The 1,582-nt window shown below is 27.9% G+C and overlaps 1 protein-coding gene across 1 annotated transcript; it reads left to right on the forward strand.

Moving 5' to 3' along the window:
- Positions 1-285: 285 nt before the first annotated feature.
- LOC109592538 (uncharacterized) lies at positions 286-1,415 on the forward strand (the record flags this gene model as incomplete). The annotated part of the gene is made up of 5 exons (XM_020007964.1): positions 286-390; positions 440-518; positions 766-859; positions 909-1,032; positions 1,197-1,415. Coding segments are annotated over exons 1-5 (606 nt in total), but the record flags the coding sequence as incomplete, so codon positions are not given.
- Between the last annotated feature and the right edge of the window lie 167 nt (positions 1,416-1,582).

Here is a 1,582-nt window from a genome sequence, read left to right on the forward strand (position 1 = left end):
TATTTAATTAAAAAATATTTAATGATTTTTAGGGCGTAAGAGATTAACAAGAGCTGCTGATCTATAAAGAATAGGCTTAGTTGTGTAACTTGTGTTCAATTACAGTAAAATTGTGTGGTTAATAGTATAATCATGGTAAAATTTTTAATGTATCCTTAATTTATAAATCAATTTGTGTGAAATTCTTATTACTATTCTTTGAGTAAATACTCTGCTGTTTTTGTTTTGTTATTAAGAAAATTTTTAATGATAATGAAAGAGGTGTGGTTACTGAGTAATGTAGGCGTGGTTTATAATAAAATGGCTGCCAGAGGAGTAACTTGTAAAGTTCTCTGGGACAGTAAAGGGAGCCTGTTAGTAGAGTTTGATAACGTTACTGTATTGAGTAAGGTCAGTGGTATACATACCGTATATATTGTTATTAATAGTCCCTGTATAGTTTATAGGGACACCTCCTCTCATTAATTCATATATTAATATAACACAATACAACAGAATAGACTGTACTGATGTATCAAGTAAGTATTGTACTTCACACCCTACGCCTCCTAATATTGGATGAGGGGGGATTTTGGATTAATTTTTGATGATTGGCTGGTTTTAATTTGATGAATTTGTGTCCATGTACCATTGAGCATGTACATAATGGTACAAAATGGTGTGTTTAGTAAATGGCTGTCAAAATGCCAAAGTTTCTCGCTCCAAAATTACTTGTGTACTACCTTGAATATTTATTATTAATTTATTATTTTATTTATTTATTAGATGGTTTCTATCTTGAAGTGTTAAAGTATTCACCATTATTTATTAATGAGGAGGAGGAGACAAACATCACTAATAATAATAATAATAGACAAAAGTAAGACCAACTATTATTATTTATTGTTGTTTATTGTTGTTGTTTATAGTTTGGTTACAGTCACTGGTATTGTTGTATCTGTTAGTCCAGTCAAGAGGAACGGTTGTCATGGTGACATGATGTACTTTATCTCAATGAATGAGAACGAGAGATTACTATCAATAATTATAACAGTAATTATCATTATTATTATTATTATTATTATTATTATTATTATTATTATTATTATTATTATTATTATTATTATTATTATTATTATTATTATTATTATTATTATTACTATTATTATTATTATTATTATTATTATTATTATTATTATTATTATTATTATTCATAGGCCCCATCTTTATTCCATTATTCTCAGTATATCTCAGTTGGTGATAGAGCCTATACTATCACTAGTTTAAAACAGTGTCTAGTTCATAAAGGATCAGTAGAGGAGACTAGACTATTATCATCTACTGTACAGTCCCAGTGTATCCCTCAGTCTGAGAGTATTACTGATAATACACTACTCACACTCAAGGACTATGGAGCTAATCTACTCTCTTATACTGTAAGATATACCCAGTACATGTACATGTATATGTATTAGTTATTATTGTTAGTAGTAATTTATTGTTTAAATAGAGGTAATTTATGATACTGTATGTAGCTGGAAACTTATGAATGACTTAACATTCACTGCTTTTTGGTTTTGTTAAGATTATACAGTAATATACT

This window comes from Amphimedon queenslandica, unplaced genomic scaffold, assembly GCF_000090795.2.
Source record: "Amphimedon queenslandica unplaced genomic scaffold, v1.1 AMPQUscaffold_4823_Cont23200, whole genome shotgun sequence".
Lineage (NCBI taxonomy): Eukaryota > Metazoa > Porifera > Demospongiae > Haplosclerida > Niphatidae > Amphimedon > Amphimedon queenslandica.